Genomic DNA, 17,092 nt, shown 5'->3' with positions numbered 1-17,092 from the left:
AGGACATGGTTTCCTAGAAAGTCCTTGATGATCTCTATCGATTGGCATCAAAAAAACTTAGGGTCGTCTAAGGATGCAGGATATGAAATTTTCCGAAAAGCTCCTTTTTTCCAGCTATTTAAAGGACATTCCAGGACATGGTAATGTCAGTTGACGCGCATAAACAAGGACTTCCACCTGGCATAAGGACATCCCTCTCATCCTTAAAACTGCCGAGTTATTAGCACTTTTCTGTTTTTTAACTTGCAATTTTTCCAAGTCCCAAATTAAAGCAAAGGATGAAAAAATCTGGAGAAAACTACAAATTCCTTAAAATCTCAGCTCTCCGCAGGACTATCGGAATGTCCTTTGCACCTGCTATAGTCCTCAATGTTTGGAGTTTTATGACATCACTTTCGTCCTGATCCTTCAAAGGACTCGCGGGATATTTCCTATTTTGTCATACTTAAAAAAGTCCTTTTATCTCAGCTCCCAAAAGGACATTCCAGGATCTGATAGTGTCAGTCGATGCGGATCATCAAGGACTACAATCTGACCAAAGGACATCCTTATCGTCCTTGAAATGATCGAGTTATAAGGACATTTGTAGTTTTTTGTCACTTTTTTGCCATTTTTCTGACCTCCCCCCTTACAAAAATTCGAGCAATATTTTTAGAAGGATATTGAAAATCCTTGAATGCAGATCGATAGTCCTGATCCTGGAGGCCCCAAAAAACTATGTCCTGGTGAAATCGATCAATGTCCTGCCGAGATATGGCCTCGACAAAAAGATCCTTTTTTTGTTTTTTAGCTCTAGAACCCACAAATCCTGGCGCAGGACGAAAGGACATGGTTTCCTAGAAAGTCCTTGATGATCTCTATCGATTGGCATCAAAAAAACTTAGGGTCGTCTAGGGATGCAGGATATGAAATTTTCCGAAAAGGTGCTTTTTTCCAGATATTTTAAGGACATTCCAGGACATGGTAATGTCAGTTGACGCGCACAAACAAGGACTTCCACCTGCCATAAGGACATCCCTCTCATCCTTAAAACTGCCGAGTTATTAGCACTTTTCTGTTTTTTAACTTGCAATTTTTTCCAAGTCCCAAATTAAAGCAAAGGATGAAAAAATCTGGAGAAAACTACAAATTCCTTAAAATCTCAGCTTTCCGCAGGACTATCGGAATGTCCTTTGCACCTGCTATAGTCCTCAATGTTTGGAGTTTTATGACATCACTCTCGTCCTGATCCTTCAAAGGACTCGCGGGATATTTCCTATTTTGTCATACTTAAAAAAGTCCTTTTATCTCAGCTCCCAAAAGGACATTCCAGGATCTGATAGTGTCAGTCGATGCGGATCATCAAGGACTACAATCTGACCAAAGGACATCCTTATCGTCCTTGAAATGATCGAGTTATAAGGACATTTGTAGTTTTTTGTCACTTTTTTGCCATTTTTCTGACCTCCCCCCTTACAAAAATTCGAGCAATATTTTTAGAAGGATATTGAAAATCCTTGAATGCAGATCGATAGTCCTGATCCTGGAGGCCCCAAAAAACTATGTCCTGGTGAAATCGATCAATGTCCTGCCGAGATATGGCCTCGACAAAAAGATCCTTTTTTTGTTTTTTAGCTCTAGAACCCACAAATCCTGGCGCAGGACGAAAGGACATGGTTTCCTAGAAAGTCCTTGATGATCTCTATCGATTGGCATCAAAAAAACTTAGGGTCGTCTAAGGATGCAGGATATGAAATTTTCCAGGACATGGTAATGTCAGTTGACGCGCACAAACAAGGACTTCCACCTGCCATAAGGACATCCCTCTCATCCTTAAAACTGCCGAGTTATTAGCACTTTTCTGTTTTTTAACTTGCAATTTTTTCCAAGTCCCAAATTAAAGCAAAGGATGAAAAAATCTGGAGAAAACTACAAATTCCTTAAAATCTCAGCTTTCCGCAGGACTATCGGAATGTCCTTTGCACCTGCTATAGTCCTCAATGTTTGGAGTTTTATGACATCACTCTCGTCCTGATCCTTCAAAGGACTCGCGGGATATTTCCTATTTTGTCATACTTAAAAAAGTCCTTTTATCTCAGCTCCCAAAAGGACATTCCAGGATCTGATAGTGTCAGTCGATGCGGATCATCAAGGACTACAATCTGACCAAAGGAAATCCTTATCGTCCTTGAAATGACCGAGTTATAAGGACTTTTTGAAAAAATTTTAAACTATCCACCTACTAAGTAATTCTGTTGGCCTGGTATTTCATGTTTTCTCCAGAGCAAATTTTGTCGCTAAAACTTCAAATTTCGTCGCCCGCCAAATTCAAAAATCCCGCCAGGTGGTCAAATTTTAAAATTCAAATGCCCAAAAGTCCGTTACACATTTCATAAAAATTTTAAAGCAGTCACCTACTAAGTAATTCTGTTGGCCTGGTATTTCATATTTTCCCCAGTGCGAATTTCGTCGTTAAGACTTCGAACTTCGTCGCCCGCCAAATTCAAAAATCCCGCCTGGCGGTCAAATTCAAAAATTCAAATGCCCAAAAGTCCGTTACACATTTCATAAAAATTTTAAAGCAGTCACCTACTAAGTAATTCTGTTGGCCTGGTATTTCATGTTTTCTCCAGAGCAAATTTCGCCGTTTAAACATTAAATTTCGTCGCCCGCCAAATTCAAAAAACCCGCCTAGCGGTTAAATTCAAAAATTTAAATGCCTAAAAGTCCGTTACACATTTCAATAAAATTTTAAGCCAGTCACCTACTAAGTAATTCTGTTGGCCTGGTATTTCATGTTTTCTCCAGAGCAAATTTCGTCGTTTTAACTTTAAATTTCGTCGCCCGGAAAATTCAAAAAACCCGCCTGGCGGTTAAATTCAAATGCCCAAAAGTCCGTTACACATTTAAATATGCTACACATTTGAAAACATTTTAAGAGCAGCCGCATTAAAACCTCGAAAACTAAAATTTCGACAATTTTCGTAAAATATATCGGGTTGAAATTAATTTTTCCCATCATCCAAGTATTTTTAATTCAGATATAACTTTTTGAAATCGCCTAGAAGTTGGCGAAGATACAGTTCTAGTATCTAGTTTTGATACTGGAGGATCCGAACAAAACGTCCTGTCGAAGTCGGTCGATGTCCTAGGGCAAGGAATGAAAACCCTCTAAAACCCATAAAGCCTACCGCACGACGAAAGAAGAGAGAATTTATTGAAGGTTCTTTTCTGCAGCTTCTCGAACTACATTACAAGTGATGTTAGTTTATGAGAATAATCAAGGACTTTTTTGGGACCAAAAGACATACCGATTATTTAAAAATATTTTCTATAAGGACTATAATCTTTAATAAGGACATCTCGATAGATCTTTCAAAAACTATTGCTCGAATTTTGAAATTTTGTAAGGAACTGACGCGGTTTGGTAGATGCATCTATTAAGTCTTTAAGTCCTTCTTGAATTTAGACCAGAGAAAGCAAAGCAATTGATTTTGTTGTTTTTTGGTATTATTACTTTTCATTTATTTAAATTTTTAAGTCTTTTGCTTTTTTCATATACATATCGTTCTTGTTTTTCCATGCACTTTGCTTGTTGTTATACTCGTATTATTTTAGGTTTTGGATAGTTTTGGCTCTATAAATATGAATAATTATAGCTAATTGCTGTTAAATTAATATTCAATTCACACATGTATATATTTGTATTTATACACACACACACATGTGGTATACACGAACGTTTTACATATCTTCTTTACTGCGTTCTTTTTGTTGTTTTCTTTTCTTCTTCTTTTTTTCGTTCTTGTTTTTAGTAACACGAATAAACACTTATTATTTTTGGATATAAAAAAAAAAAAATAAACCAACATAAAGTATATATTTATAATGTACACGATGCGCACACCTCTTTGATGAAAGTGCGTTAGTGCTATGAGAACTAGATTCTCTGAAATCGCTTAAAATTTTAGGATTAGATGATAATAAAAAAAAAACTTGGCGGGAAAAATCGAAGATGCCTTTTGTAAATTGGTGTTGAAAGTTTTGGAGCAAGTTAAGAATTAAGTTCAATTAGTATATTGTATATAGTGGTTATCATAGATCGTAGCGGGTATATATATATATGTATATATGTATATTTGTATGTATATTTATATGTTTATGCTTGCTATATGTACAATTAGTTTTGGAAACTTACTTAAGTGTTTAAATAGTTGTGGGAAAGGGGAAAGTGGTGGGTGTAAAAAAAAAAACATTATTTAATGCTGAGTTTTATTTACATTAATATTAGCAGAGAACGAAGGAACATTTAAGAATTTACTAGATAAGCTGCTGCTGGGTATTAGATGTTTTGAAAAAATGGCGTTCGGTTCGTTTCGATTCGTATTGATACTGATATATCTCTTCATGTTCTATATAAATGAGTAAATATATATATATATAAGTATATATATATATATATATATATAGATTTAGTATTTATCGCTTTGCTGAAGAACTGAAATGTACAAAAGTTGGGACTGTGCTGCTCCTCCCCAGACTTAGACTTCCGTCGAACGTGAGTTATCATCGGAGCGTGATGCCTTCCTCTCGCGTCCTGGTATGCGTCCTGTGACCACAGCTCCAGCCTGAGCTTGTGCCTGAGCCTGAGCCTGAACCTGGGCTTGTGCTTGTGCTTGCGCCATCATTTGGGCCTGCTGTTGAAGCATTTGCTGTTGCTGCAACATATATGTCGCCTGCGATTGTTGCACAAAATTTGCATGGGTATACGCCTGCATACCGGGCGCTGCATATACATTACTTGGCCCGGCAATGCCCGCCGATGGGGGCATATTGTAACGAATTTTGGCGGCCGCTGCGGCATTCGCTGCAGCTGCTATGGCGGCGGCATTTTCACGCGACGCACTTGAGGTTGTTGTGGATTGAAAAGAGATGCTCATGCCACTGTCCAAGGATCCGACACTGCCCCGACGTTGTGGCTTCTCGTTGCCAACTAAACAAAACGAGAAAAGAGATTGTAATTAAAATTGTGCTCAGGTTCTTTTATTTTCATTCATCAATTAAAACTTACATTGCTCGTGCATGTCCAACAAACTGTTGCTTAGCGCACTGCGTTTCAGCTGCTGTGTAGAATCGGCCGAATTGGCGGCCTGCTCACCGGCAGCTTGAGATCCCGGTGGATAGGGACAAGGACACACTTCAACATCGGCCACACCGCTGTCACGGTTTTCGGCATTGCCGGTGGCACGATTACGTGCCGATTTCTGTCGCTCCAGCTCGGCCTCAATGCGCAGGGATTCCATTTCGTCCATTTCGCTAATAGACTCCTTCAGATCCTCGGCAAACTTACAGCGATCATGCTCGTTGCGGGCATTGAAAGTGATTAGAATTTTGCCATCGACCTTTTGTGACAATTGAATACAAAACGGGTAATTGGGCATATCCAGTAGAGTTACTATAGTGCCACATAGTGGGAAACTGTTACGGAAGGTGTACGTCACAGAGGTTTTCTTTTTGCTAAAGATTTTGGTGATAACCAACAGATCATTGAATAGAAACACCTCGCGCTGATGGACGCCAGGGCGTTCCTTCTTATTGACATCGGGTATTTCATAGAGGCGACAATAGCAGACCAAACGACGATGCGGCAAGGCCAAATTTGGTTTTTTACCCACAATGGTGGCCTGCACCTTCATCACCTGGGTGACATGATCGCTGCCCGGCTTGAATTCATCGGATTTGACACGCTCATAGATGCCAGACAGCATATCCTTATCAATGTCATGACAATCGTCAATTCCACGCAAATTCTTTATAAAGTCTTCAACGCGCATGCGTCGCTCTGGCTTCAGATTGGGCGTATGCAGATCCGTGTTCAGCATAATGATGGCAAAAGCCAGCACAAAGATCTAAACGAAAATAAAAATAAAATTTTGATTAATCCATATACTTATAGGATAATAATCAATCGATCGCTTACCGTATCGGATGATCTCAATCGACCAACAATATCTGCATTGCACTCGCAATAACGTTGCGAGAATATCTCCATAAGTCGTTCAATTTTCTGAGCCTCTCCTGGCATACGGAAATAAGCCTGAAACTTGCGTAAAGCCACATCCACTTGTCGGCCGGACAAGTCCAATTCCATGGCAAAACAACTGAGGACAGCCATGTTGAATTGATTCTGCAGATTGCCCAAATACTCGCCAATCATCTGACGGGACAGTCCCTTGCGGGTGATCAAGAATCTTGCCACTCCCTGGGGTGTATTCTCGAGGAAGCCTCGCCTGATCAAATATGTGATGCCCTTCTCTGGCTTCTTATTGAACAGATTGAGGCCCACACGATACTGACGTTTGCGTATGGTCTCGGACATCTTGTAATTCTGGGTCACACCGGCGGCGACAGCGGCGGCCTGAAGTTGCTGCTGTTCGTGCTGTTGCTGCTCGTGCTGCTCATACTGAGCGGCGCTAGTGTGCGAGGATATTGCATGGTCATCTGCCGGCGGTATGCCACCCACAGCTGTGGCAGCTGCCACTGCAGCCTGCATCTGGGCAGCAGCAGCATACTGACCGGCGACAACGCCAGCGGCGCTGACGACAATGCCACCACCAGCTCCTCCAGCCGAATCGGCTGAATGTGTCGAGAATTGCTGCGAACTATTGAGAGCTGTGCCACGTTTCCAGGTGTGCGGCGAATTGCTGCGATCCGATCCAAGATCGGAATTGATTCGCTCCGCTGAGGTTACACTGGAATCCGAACCGGAGCTTTGTACCGAGGTTAAGCTGCCGTTCTCAGCGGTCTTGCAGAGTCCATTGGTCCTTAGCAGGGATGGCGGCGGCGGCGTCTGTCGTTGCAAGAGAAGCAATTGACTCTGCTGCTGGGCCGTTATGGATGAGGTACGTTTGGGTACCTCTGGTGGCACCTTCTTGCCACTGCCACTGCCGCTGCCACTGCTGCCGCAGCTTGGTGTTGGTGTTGTGCTGCCACCCTTGGGTCGCATATAGATCTGAGCGGCCGAATAGTATGGGGTATGTGGCGAATGGCCACTCGTATTCACCCAAGAGGCATTCAGTGAGGTATCCGCCGAACTGGCATAGCTCAGATCATGCGGTGATCCATGATAGCTTGTATAATAGGCAGCTGCTGTGGGCATGGCCTGTGCATTATAATAATGCGGCTCAGCCGCATGCAACAAATTGACATGAGGATGCGAGGCGATGCTCGAAACTGATGCTGTGGATCCCGAAATGGATACGGGTGAGGCTCCTAAAAATAAAGAACCCGTAAAAATTAAGTACAACAATCCGAAATGTCATTACTTACCAGATTGACTACGTGGTATGGGACTGCAATCCAATTGGCGACGTTCTCGCATGGATAGCGAACGTGTTGGTGGTGTCCTTGATAATCCTGGTGAGGCAGCACCAGCTGGACCAGCCATTATGGTGACACGTGGCTGTTGTCCCTGTCCCTGTCCTGTTGCCTGTTGTTGTTGTTGTTGCTGCTGCTGCTGTTGTTGCTGCTGCTGTTGCTGCTCCAACTGAGATTCTGTTGCACTGCCATAGGCCGATGATAACGATGCATTCGCCGATGCGTTCTCCTCCGCCAGACCCATACTTGAGGCCGTTATCACCATGCGACGACTTAGACGCTTCTCCGCTTTAGCCATGGCCGTAATGGATGCAAATTTCTTAACCATCATATAATGACGAAATGCTCTTTGTATGGTAACCGCTGCGTTACGGGCTCGCACTCCGCCGTACTTGCGCTCCAGCAACTCGATCTGTTTCTCCAGCAGATCTTGCGAGAGTTCGTAGCTGCAATATATATATATATATATGTATATTCACACCGTTGATGACAAATTTGCAATTTATGAAAATTAAAAGGAAAACTGCGCCACAGCGTGACGTTGCTAGACAAATTTTGCACATAACTGCCGCCCCAATTGAAATGCTATCACAGTGAGAACCCCCCGAAACCACCAGAAAAAAGAGCAAACCCATTCGTCCGACCATTCGTGCCATTCGCTTGTTGTTTTTTCCCTTACCCAAAAGATAAGATAAGATGAAAACGACAAACGTCGGCGACGACGATCGTATATCTCTTCAAATACAATTCCTCGTCGTTGTCGTCGGTCGTCGGTCCGTCGTCGGTCGGTCGTCTGTTCCTCCCCTTGAGGGCAGGCTATCGACCTGATTAAAATTGTTTCTTCCACCCACAGGGCATAGGGGGAGAGGTAACGAGAGACGTAGTCTCTAGCTAACATTATTGTTATTAAAATTCTGATAATTTCTAATTATAATTTGCGCATTTCAATCACTTCAATCGGGCCACAAACACAGACAAAGAGTAATATGAATACCTTAAAAATAGGTAATAAGAGAAAAAGACTTGTTAACTTGCTGACCGATAAAATGCACACGCTAGCTCCTACCTCCCTCCCACCCTTCTTGTCTAACCTTGCTTGCATTTCACTATTATATATTAATAGGTATATAGTAAATAAATTCTGACATCAGATGATGTCGACTGCAGTCATTTGTTATCAAATATTTGCTGCTATCTTGCGTCAAGCTTTTAATCTTAGATATCACCCTCAAAAAAAAAAAAAAATAAATAACTTATCCATTTGATATGCATAAACATACAAATGTACATACATATATAAATGTGTTCTGCCTTTTTTGTGTCGGGTTAAAGTCCAAATGGCAAATTTAAATTAAAAAAACTTACGCTGACTGAGCTCGGGTGCGTTTGAGTACATCTCCGCCATTCCGTATGGAGTTCTTTTTGTGGACATTCTGTTGCAGTTGCTGCTGATGATGATGTTGCTGCTGCTGTTGATGTTGCTGCTGCTGCTGTTGCATGAGGACTGCTGCTGCTGCCGACGATCCTATGCCAACGCCACTGCCAGCAATAACCACGGCACCGCCATGATGATGATGATGACCATGACCATGGAGCATATGATGATGATGGGCATAATGGCCACCAGCCTGTGATGGTGTTGCCGTCGCCGCTGCTGATGCTGTCACCTGCATATACGTCTGATGCAAATGTTGCTGCTGCTGTTGCTGATGGCACGTGGGATACTGCTGGATCTGATAGATCATCTGTGGATGCTGTTGTGCAGGATAGTTAATGGCGGCCCCGGCATTATGGGCACCGGGTGCATAATGATTCTGCAAATAGACATAACCGCCGCCAACACTCCCACTATCGGTGGATGTGTTTGAACCACCCGGTGGTGGCGCTCCGGCTAAATCATACTGAGTGGATCCACTGCGTTCGATGCTCTTTTGGGGAAAACTGCAAAGACAGAGAGAGAGAGAGAGCGATGAAGAAAGTTTAATAAAGGATTAACAAATTGTTAGAGAGAAACCACTATGAATTCTATTTTAAAGGGGGGAGAACTTTCAATTTCTAGGTCACAACTTATTTTGTTTTTCGTTTCCTACCTTTCGCCAATTATAAAACCCGATATGCAAATTATCATCTTGATATTTTTTGGTTTTTTTCTTTTGAACACAACAGAAATTTATGCGGTTTCTTGGACCGTTTGTTTTGATTTAATCTAGAGAAGTTCACACATCACAGCAGGGGTAGCAGGAGAAAATTGGGAGTGGAGTTGACAAGAATCACACAAGATCATGGAGTATGTTAATTAATTAGTTAATCATTAATTAAATAGTTGGACCGCGAGCACGCTCTTCTTTTGATTTGTTTGTGTGTTTGTTATTTTTAATAATATTCAAATTGTATTTCGGTCAGACCGACAGAGGAAGCACTTAAACAGAAAAAAAAAAAACAAATAACTACTAGCTAAACGGAAGAAGAGGAGATTGTGAGAAATCGAGATTACGATGATGGGCACGTCCAAGCCATGCGACAGTCGTGTTTGAACTAACCGAGCCAATGTGCTCGGCAAGGTTGAGTGGTGGATGGATGGATGGATGGTTAAGTACGTAGGAAGCCCCTGCGCAAGCGCGTCGGCGTTGAGAAACGTGTTTCGCATGGATGAGTGAGTGAGTGAGGTGCAGTGTGTGTGTGTGTGTGTGTGTGTATTGCTGCCTACACACGAAACCCACACACAGGCAAACACGCACACGGGGGATACATAAAATGCATCTGTTTTGTTTAGCCCTCGTCGGGTTACCCGAAAAAGAACAATTATGCTACCCTTAGAGAGACAAAAAAAAAAAACAACAAAAAGTGTGAGGGAATTGAATGTAAAAGGATCCATTATAGGATAGGTAAACGAGAGACCTAAAGACACATAGGGAATAGAGAGAGATGAAATGAGTGGAGTAAGTAACATATGTCAAATGGAAAGTGAAGGAAATAATGATTAGCCAACGATGACAAACATACACAGGATGAAGCCAAATAACAAAATTTCTCCATACAGACTAAAGTGTGAAAATATTGAAAAACAAAACTCTTTTCTTCCTGCCAATGAAAAAATCGGAGTCGACTTCAAATTTCATCAAATTCAAGAAGTTCGACAAATGAAAAGCAAAAAATTAATTACAAGTAGCTGAATTATTGCTTTCTCTCTCTCTCTCTCTCTCTCTCCATCTCTTTGAGATTTTCAATCAAAATTAATCAATTTCCTTTACAGATTTACAGCTATAGCATATCGAATTGATTCAAGTAACATTTCATAATGCATTACCTATGCATTTGGAATATGCTTCGTATCATAGGGCAACATTTTCGAGCTCAGCGGGTTGCTTGCTCGACTCGACTCAACAAAACACCTAAAAACCGAATCGACAGCTGCAATTTGCACCTTAGCCAAGAAGACACCAGAACCGACCAGACCCGACTCGACCCGGCCAGACCAGTCCACAGCAGCAGCAGCAGCGAGCGAACAAAACAGGATCAACAGGATTGTGATGAAAAGGATAACCAGACAAGAGCATAAGGATACAATACAATAAGGATTTTTGCTAGCATCCTTGGCTCTGGCATGATTATTTCTGATGTTTTCTTTTTTCCCTTTTTTCATCCATCTTTTCCTTCTTTTGTGCGTGTGTGTTTTTTTTTGTCCGTTGCACCTGGTGTTCCTTTATGTATCTCCCAGTAAGGACAACACAACGGCAGGTAGTTGCCACTAGTTGCCTCTCTCTCTCTCTCTCTCTCTCTTGCTCTCTGTTGGCATCAACTTGTCTGATTTTAAGTGCCTTCAAAAAAAGAAAGAGTCCTGCTTTCAATTTGAATCGGAATCCAAGTCCGCAAGGAAAAACATCTGCCACACGTCGGCCCTAATTGTTTGCCCTTGCACATGTGTATAGATATGGACAGCTGTTTCGATTATTTCTCTTTCTCTCTAGCTCTCTGAACCTCTCTCTTTCGCCCTCATCGTTGCAAGTCGCATTATCGTAAGTATCTTGTATCTTTTCTTGTATCTTTGCCCTGTCTGCCGCGTTTACTGGTCGCTGACACATAAACGTCACATGATTTGCTTTCGGCTTTCGGCTCGCGAGCCAAAAGTTTCCTCAGTCCACTTCCTCCTGCTTGGTATGCAACAAGTGTGCCTCCAGCTCCGTCTTCGTCTCCGTCTCCAACTCTCCAGGCTGGTTGGCTGAGTGGCTGGCTGACTGACTAACTGGCGGGTTGCGTGACCCTATGTGGCCGCCTTTTAAAAGCAATGCACTCGTAATTATTATTGATTTTATATTAGTTTTGTGTTTAAAGAACTTATGGCTACGCTTCGTATGACCGAAGAAGTGTGCCACCAGCCACACACTCACTTACACTCACACACAAGCACACACAAAATAGGCATAACGAGTGGGTTTCAGGCCATGCATTTTATATGCGACATCCTTCCGCAATGGTTACTTTTTCAGTCATTTTTAAGTTTCACCTTTTGAAGTCTCCAATTTCCATTGCCCCCACCACTCAATGAAAACAAAGAAAACACCACCATTAAAAAAAAAAATTCAACCATTTAACAATAATGTTGATTGTTCATTATAAATTTCAAATCGAATGTGAGTTTATATAGTTATCCGAATAGAAGAATATTAAGATTCCCTTTTAGTTTGCAAAACTTTGACAATTTGTTTCGTTTAAAGGTGTTTGGACGAAAAAGATCCCCTCAAATCACGATCTCCGAGTTACTTTGAATAATCACTAATTTCGCCAGTGGCACTTCTCTCGGGGAAGAAATTTCCCTTAGCCCTAGCCCAAAAAGGATATTTTACCTCTTAAATTGCTACAATGTTGATATCCAACTGATATCACCCTTAAAATCCGCCACTGGTCTGAGCGGAAAGAGAGTCGATAATTTTTTGAGCGACTGACATTCCAAACCTTTCCGAATCTCTCCTTCTTGGATTTGTACAGGGTGTAAACCCTTACTAGAAATAAATGCATTTTGTTTGCACACCAAAATTGAGTGATTTAGAAATGCCCGGAAGTATGCAATGTTTTTTCATCATTTTCATGGGCATCCCAAGAGTATGCAACCAAAAAAAAAAAAACACACTAAATGATGCTGATTTCACAACAAATTCCATATATTTAGGTTCCACAACTGTGTAGAATTCATGTAGATAAGCCATTGAGACGGTTGGGTTATTAAAAAATAAAGATAATCCCACTTCTCGCACAAGTGGCAAATAGGGCAACAAAGACCAGTGGAACGCTTAGGTATGCCCAAGAATAGCCCACTAAATCGTAAATACCTCCACGCACACCACACACTCATAACGAGCCCCATAAAGATAAGAGAAGAAGAAAACGCGGGGCCATGTACTACTAAGTGACTGCGATAAGCGGTGTCCATTATGGCAAACGCCGCCACCGTCGCCCCAATCCCCCAACCCATGTGCCATTGGCTGACTAACAAGTGGTCCCGGCTTGTGGCTTACCTGACAGCCGTCACATGATGCGATGTGTGAGTCTGTGTCTCCTTGTGTCGTGTGGAGAGACTCACTACGGTCACGTGTCGTGTGGCAGTCCTTACCACACGACGCACACGACTTCGCCCATCGCCGACAACAACAACAATGGGCGGCGGCTTTTTATCGCTGTCGCTGCAATACTGCAAAAAGGATTCACTTTCCACCGCCAATGGCGATGACGATGACTGAGGCGGAGGCACAGGATGCCTACGCGACTTGACGTGATGATTGTCACACTTGGACATATTGAATTACGACTCCTCGTTGATGGTTGAAAGTTGTTGCTGCTGCTCCTTGCATTCGATTAGATTTGATTATTCACACTTTTCATTAACACGGATAGTTGCAATTGATGATAGATTAACTTCTGGGCGGTTACTTTCGCCTTCACTTTCGTTTGGGGCCGCCTTACAATGCCCCCTTTTTATTTTCTCTCTCTCTCTCTTTCTCTGTCTGCCTTTTTTTTCAGATTTTGTTCGTGTTTTTTGATTTTGTTTTGGCTATTCGATGGGTTTTTTTCTCTCTCTCTTCTTCTTTTGTTACTTTCGTTTATTCATTTGCAAATTGATTTGTTATTGTTGTTGATTTGTTGTTGTTTGTTGTCTTTATATATGTACATATATATATATTGTATAAATATATATATGTATGTATGTTTTATTAATTTATTGTCTTTGCTTTCGTTTTAATTTATTTGTGTTTTTTTTTTTCTTGTTGTGTACTTTTAAATTTCTTTGCCATTTTATCTTTGGTTTAGTTTTGGTATTTTTCGTACCTACTACGCGGCGTTCCGTTGCTATTTACATTTTGCTGTCGCTTCTACGATAAGAATTTGGAATTTTATGGAATTTGCGATAATAAGTATTTGTCCCAATAATTTCCGGCTTAAGAAGAATACACACACACACACACAGACAGTGGCAAAAACAAAAATATCTACATACATATGCGCAGCAAATCGCGTATACGCCCCCCGGTTCAATGAGAAACGGCCAAAGTTCTCTTTCATCATCAACATCATAACGAATGCCCTTCAAATGCGGTTAAAGTAATAATAGGAAATTATCTAAACTTCAAAGCGATACGAATTACAGACACCCTTATATACCTTTCTGACCGATATTTGGACTTAATAAAAACTTTAAAATACCATTAACGATGGGCTCCATATATAGAAAAAATATGATAAGCACACAAAAGCCTTAGACTGATCATAGATAAAAATGAAGATAAAATTTATTTATCAATTATATCGCCCTATGTAGTATTTACGAATGGTAGTAAATATTCTAAAACCGAGATTTCTAGATTCTAGACCAAGGTATCAAAGTGCAAAAAGCTTTTCACCAAGCCAGAGTTGTGGATCCGTTATACACACATGATGAAAATAATAGGTACACCCCTTAAAATTAATTTTTTTTGACTTTAAATTAGCACAACTTTTTTTCTTTTACCTTAATCACCAAAATTTAAATGCACATTTGTTTATTGAACATTTGTGTATTGTTTACCATAATTTGGAAAAGAAAAATTATTTTATTCAAAAGTTACAACAAAAAATATGAAATTTCACAATTTCGTGCTTGATGAAAATAATAGGTACACTTTAATTGACTAAGTTTTATTTTTTTTTTTTTGGTTTTGAAATCACTGAAAATCTATTTTTGTTTCATTATCTGATTAATATGGAATGTATCCACCTTAATTTTACCGTTACTTTTCTCATCCGACTGGGAATACTCTTAATCAAAGCTTGGCAGGACTCTATCGAAGTCTTCTTCGACGCACTCCCACAATTGTCGGTTGTTGCCACTTTTTTCTGTTCGAGACTGATCCTATAGCTCACCCCACAAGTTATCGATGAGATTCAGATCCGGAGACTAAGTGGGCTAGGTAAGAGCGACCACTATATTGACCTCTAACCAAGTTTTTAAAATTTTGGAGGTGTGTTTTACGTCGTTATCCTGTTGATAAACCCACCACAGGGACTTTTCGATAGAGTCCTGCCAAGCTTTGATTAAGAGTATCCCCAATCGGATGGGAAAAGTAACGGTAATATTAAGGTGGATACATTCCATATTAATCAGATAATGAAACAAAAATAGATTTTCAGTGATTTGAAAACAAAAAAAATTAAATATGACTTAGTGAATTAAAGTGTACCTATTATTTTCATCAAGCACGAAATTCTGAAATTTCATATTTTTGTTGTAACTTTTGAATAAAATAACTTTTTATTTCCAAATTAAGGTAAAGAATACACAAATGTTCAATAAACAAATGTGCATTTAAATTTTGGTGATTAAGGTAAAAGAAAAAAAGTTGTGCTAATTTAAATTAAATTTTAAAGGGTGTACCTATTATATTCATCATGAGTGTATATTTTCATCCCCCGTAGATCCGCCACTGATTTGATGTAGAATAACTACAATAGGTGGCGAATCCACGAACAAAATAAATAAAATTCCCTGGGCCAAAAACAATATTTTACCTCTTGAACAGTTAAAGTTTAGATGTACAAGAACGATTTTCCTCTTCTTCACCCTTGAAAATCGTGGAAGTGTTTGCTATTAATCTAACGAATGATTGCTAATAAATCTACATACATATATATGTCTATATGTTTATGTTTAATTAGTCATTACTTGCTATATAGAATTTCGGAAGAACCTGTGCAACCCTCCAACAATAATTTTAAACTGTTTTCGGCTCTCTTTATGCTGAAACAGTAAAAAATAAACATTCTAGATGTGTCTAGAAGTTGTATAATAATATTGTATTCATAACGGAAACGAATACCAAAAGAACATTCAATAAACTTGCCAATAAAAATGATTATATAATAAATGCTTCGAAATTAACACTTTCGATTCTTATTCTCTACATAAATGGCTTTTTAACTTTCTTTGATTTGAACTAATCATTTTGTTGTGGAAACCACAAATAATCAATTATAACTAGACATATCTTTTCATGGGGAGTGAGGGGGGAGGAGGGTGCCACTGTTCTAGGTTGAAGAAGAGTTGAAAAAGATACACTCATATTACTACTATAACCCATTATTTTTTTGTAGGACAATTGTGACACTTGCGAAAATTATTTCATATGCTCACTCACACATGTATGAACACACACACACACACACACTGTGAGAGATGTTGGCAATCGCATTCAATCAGCTTTTTGGGTCAGCGATTGCTGATCGCAAGTAAAAGTCGCAAGTTGTCAATTGCAAACTAGAAATGAAAATAACAACAAGAAAAACAACAACAATAACAGACAACAAGTCAAGAAAGAGTGACTGCAAAATAAACAATAAATATTTAAATTGAATATGTCAAACACGCACACACAGACACACACACACACCAAGCACATTGAAGAGTTTGGCGCCCAGTGCCAAGAAGTACCTTCAAAAAACGTGCCAGACACACAGGTGTTGGAGGATGGAGGTGAAGGTGGGATTTAATCCATTCCAGACTTGGCAAACGTGCTCTGAGAAAGTGTTTTTGGCATCAGGCCCAGGCCCAGGCACAAACCCAGGCTCAGTGCGTGTGTGTGTGTGGGGGAGGCGAAAACGGGGGTGATCTCTATCTCTCTGTCGCATTGACTGACCTGATCCACTTTGTACACAAGCAACAAAACCAACCAAAACCGTCTATCCATAAATCATATGAAAATTTATGTGCGAAATGCGTGAGAATTTCATATGAAAACAATGAAATCAGAAATATAATACATACATACATATGTATATATACATATGTATACTCAACGTACCTACTTACAATCAGAGTTTAGTTTTGTCTCGTAGGGTAAAAAATCAAAATAGAAAGGGAAATATAGCATGGCAAGATCAAGATCGCCATCCAAAATAATATATACAATGTATATGTATGTTTTATGGAAATGCCTCTATATACGTATGTATATGTATATATAGATGTTAATTTCGCTACCCCCACACTTTCTTTCCATAAATCTCTTTTTGCTCATAAAGTTCAAGAACCTTTTTCGTTGTCATCGTTGTCGTTGTCTCGAGTGTAGCTTAAGAGAGCTTGAAAACGATCGCTTTTTGTTGGTAGGGTGGAATATACATACAACTTTGACTCTGACTCTCGATATATAAATGTGACAACACTTGCCAACTGTTTCGTCATACATCTGTACATATGGTTCTAAAGAAACAA

General features: G+C 40.1%; 1 protein-coding gene across 6 annotated transcripts in view; it reads right to left on the bottom strand.

Annotated features, from left to right (window-relative positions):
- Positions 1-3,471: 3,471 nt before the first annotated feature.
- Positions 3,472-17,092, bottom strand: part of siz (Brefeldin-resistant Arf-GEF family protein schizo) — a 44,122-nt gene continuing 30,501 nt past the window's right edge. For 2 of the 6 annotated variants that reach the window (XM_068293644.1, XM_068293643.1), the window contains exons 2-7: positions 12,870-13,721; positions 8,722-9,297; positions 7,309-7,802; positions 5,960-7,251; positions 5,051-5,888; positions 3,472-4,972 (exon numbers count right to left, since the gene is read on the bottom strand). In XM_068293644.1, the coding sequence (XP_068149745.1) occupies positions 4,521-4,972; positions 5,051-5,888; positions 5,960-7,251; positions 7,309-7,802; positions 8,722-9,297; positions 12,870-13,147 (3,930 nt within the window). In that variant the 5' untranslated portion in view covers positions 13,148-13,721 and the 3' untranslated portion in view covers positions 3,472-4,520. Of the gene's footprint in view, positions 4,973-5,050; positions 5,889-5,959; positions 7,252-7,308; positions 7,803-8,721; positions 9,298-9,446; positions 9,500-12,869; positions 13,722-17,092 lie in introns of those variants that run through there. The other 4 variants (XM_068293642.1, XM_068293646.1, XM_068293645.1 and 1 more) reach the window with 3 other exon arrangements.

Source organism: Drosophila tropicalis, unplaced genomic scaffold (genome assembly GCF_018151085.1).
Source record: "Drosophila tropicalis isolate 14030-0801.00 unplaced genomic scaffold, ASM1815108v1 contig_805, whole genome shotgun sequence".
Classification (NCBI taxonomy): domain Eukaryota; kingdom Metazoa; phylum Arthropoda; class Insecta; order Diptera; family Drosophilidae; genus Drosophila; species Drosophila tropicalis.
This window is presented reverse-complemented; position numbering and strand designations above follow the sequence as displayed.